The 2500-nt window shown below is 52.2% G+C and overlaps 1 protein-coding gene across 1 annotated transcript in view; it reads right to left on the bottom strand.

The window, feature by feature from the left end:
- The window catches only part of LOC310814095 (AT-rich interactive domain-containing protein 1B-like), a gene marked incomplete at its 5' end in the record, with an annotated part of 159818 nt that overhangs the window by 111602 nt on the left and 45716 nt on the right, over positions 1–2500 (bottom strand). The window contains one exon of the mRNA XM_083683357.1: positions 1686–1796. Coding sequence (XP_083539483.1) covers positions 1686–1796 — 111 coding nt within the window. The remainder of the gene's footprint in view (positions 1–1685; positions 1797–2500) is intronic.

The following is a 2500-nucleotide window of genomic DNA, read 5'->3' as shown; positions in this document are numbered from 1 at the left end:
GAGGGATGACAGGGGTTTTCAGATCTTCAAACCAGTGGAAATGTTTCTGTCACACTCCCCCGACAACTCACAGGCAGCGGCACATACTGAGCCCCATCGACAGATATCAATCGAAATCACCTAGATTGGAATCTGGTTTATCTGTTTCTATGTTTGGAAATGATCCAGTAATACACAGGCCCCTGGGGCTAGCGCTGGGATTAGCGTAGCATCGGAGAGAGCCTGGCTTCACTCCACTCTGAGAAACACACTGACGCATCAATGCTATCTCTCATTTACACAAAAAACACTTTCATGATGATGGTTCAGAGAGAAAGGTGTGTGTGTGTGTGTGTGTGTGGGGGGGGGGGGTGTAATACCGAAAGAGAGGGAATAGGAAGGGATGGAGGCTCACATAGAGGGGGTGGGGGGGGGGGTGAGAAAGGGATGAGCTACTCTATATAGCGAGAGAGAATGAGAGAGAGAGAGAGAGAGAGAGAGAGAGAGAGAGAGAGAGAGAGAAAGAGAGAGAGAGAAAAAGAGAGCATCAAACAGATTGAGAGACAGCAGAAGGTCAACAGAAGCGGGGAAAACGAGGGAACGAGTACGAAAAGCAAATGAGCGAAAAGATGACGACTGAAGGATAGGAAAGAGGGAGGGAGAGAGAGAGCTAATAAAAGACAGGGAGATCGGAGGGACGTGAGCACTCCCTCCCTTCTCCCTTCTCTCCTCTCTCTTCTCTCTTCTCTCTTCTCTCTTCTCCTCCTCACACCATCTCGAGCCACTGTGAGTGTGCAGTGGTATAAACACACACACACACACACACACACACACACACACACACACACACACACACACACCACCATACACACACAAAACAAAACACAGAACAAAAAACTAAGCCTCATTCTAATTAAACCAAACGACTTTTCCGTGCCTAAAAAACCCGAACGCTGAATATTCCCCCAAGTACACCTCTGCTGTTCTGTTCTGCCTGGCCTTCCCGTGTCTCCTCAATTACTCCTCCGGTCTACCCTCTTAATCATTCCTATCTTTTACGGAACGAGAGAGCGCGGGAGGGGTTGAGGGGAGGGTGGGTGGGGGGGACGATGTGTAGTGTAGCGAAACCTCATTTAACGTGCCCTTTCTCTACCCGGCGAGGGCGGGCGGGCGGGCGTTAACACAAAGCGCCGTGGCGTTAATGCGGGCATTAGATATGAAATGGGCATGAAATCAGGGGGTCTGGCCCTCGTAGACAGGGAGGAGAAGCAGAGCCGGGAGGGGGGGGGGGGGGGACAAGGACGTCTGATTACAGAGCACAGCAGCTCTGGTCCCGCCCCCCCCCCCCGAGTGACGGGCCTCTCTCTGCCAATCCTGTGCTGACAGCTCGGGGAGAACACAGGAAATGGAGGGGAGGAGGAAAGGAGAGGGGAGGGGCTGGTGTGAGGGAGACTTTGCCTTCGTCTTGCTGCGAGACTGTGTTGTCTGTTCTTTACACAACAACAACAAGCAGTTTCCCTCCTTATTAGCAGAGGTGTTCCACAACTCTACATCCGTCAGGTTTGTCCCTACAAGGACACCCTAGTCCAGTCAGAGGCTGTTGAAGCAGGATAGCTACGATGCTAAACGCTAATAAGCCTCTGTAGGAGTGGTGAAGGGGGTCAGTGTGAGCTCTGTAGGGATTGGCTCAGAGAGCTGTCACTCACCGGCAGGCTGGAGGGGCGGTCCTGCGGGATCAGACCCATGTCCTCATGGTTGGCCTTCCCAGAGTTCCCTGGGGCCTGGCTCCTGTTGGCATAGTTCTCCTGGGGAGCCTCCTGGACAGATGACAGACAGAGGGAGAGAGAGACAGAGGGAGAGGGAGGGAGAGAGAGAGAGAGAGAGCGAGAAAAAGCGAGAGAGAGCAAGAGAGAGAGAGAGAAAATTGCGAATTAGTGTTCGATAGAGCATAACACGCATACACAGATGGGGTAGAGGGATACAGAATCAGATTGGTTAAATGTACTCAGTGACCACATATGTTTACTGCCCTTTACCCCAACCATTCATACACTCCACACACGTGATGTACAGTATAGTTGACATGTTAGCCTTGGAACGAGAGAATATGTCACTGTCTAGCATCTTCCTCTAGCCGAGGGTTATCTTAAGTAAACAGACAGTGTACACAGCTGAACGTCTGTCTCACTGCAGTCCAGATAGAGAGAGGGATAGGGAGGGGGATAGGGAGAGGGATAGGGAGAGGGATAGGGAGAGGGATAGAGAGAGGGATAGGGATAGGGAGGGGGATAGAGAGAGGGATAGGGAGAGGGATAGGGATAGAGAGAGGGATAGGGAGAGGGATAGAGAGAGGGATAGAGAGAGGGATAGGGAGAGGGATAGGGAGAGGGATAGAGAGAGGGATAGAGAGAGGGATAGGGAGAGGGATAGGGAGAGGGATAGGGAGAGGGATAGAGAGAGGGATAGGGAGAGGGATAGGGAGAGGGATAGGGAGGGGGATAGGGAGAGGGAAAGGGAGGGG

The sequence above is a fragment of the Argentina silus genome, assembly GCF_951799395.1.
Source record: "Argentina silus genome assembly, chromosome: 13".
NCBI classification, from domain to species: domain Eukaryota; kingdom Metazoa; phylum Chordata; class Actinopteri; order Argentiniformes; family Argentinidae; genus Argentina; species Argentina silus.
The sequence above is the reverse complement of the archived record's forward strand: the minus strand, read 5'-3'. Positions and strand labels throughout refer to the sequence as shown.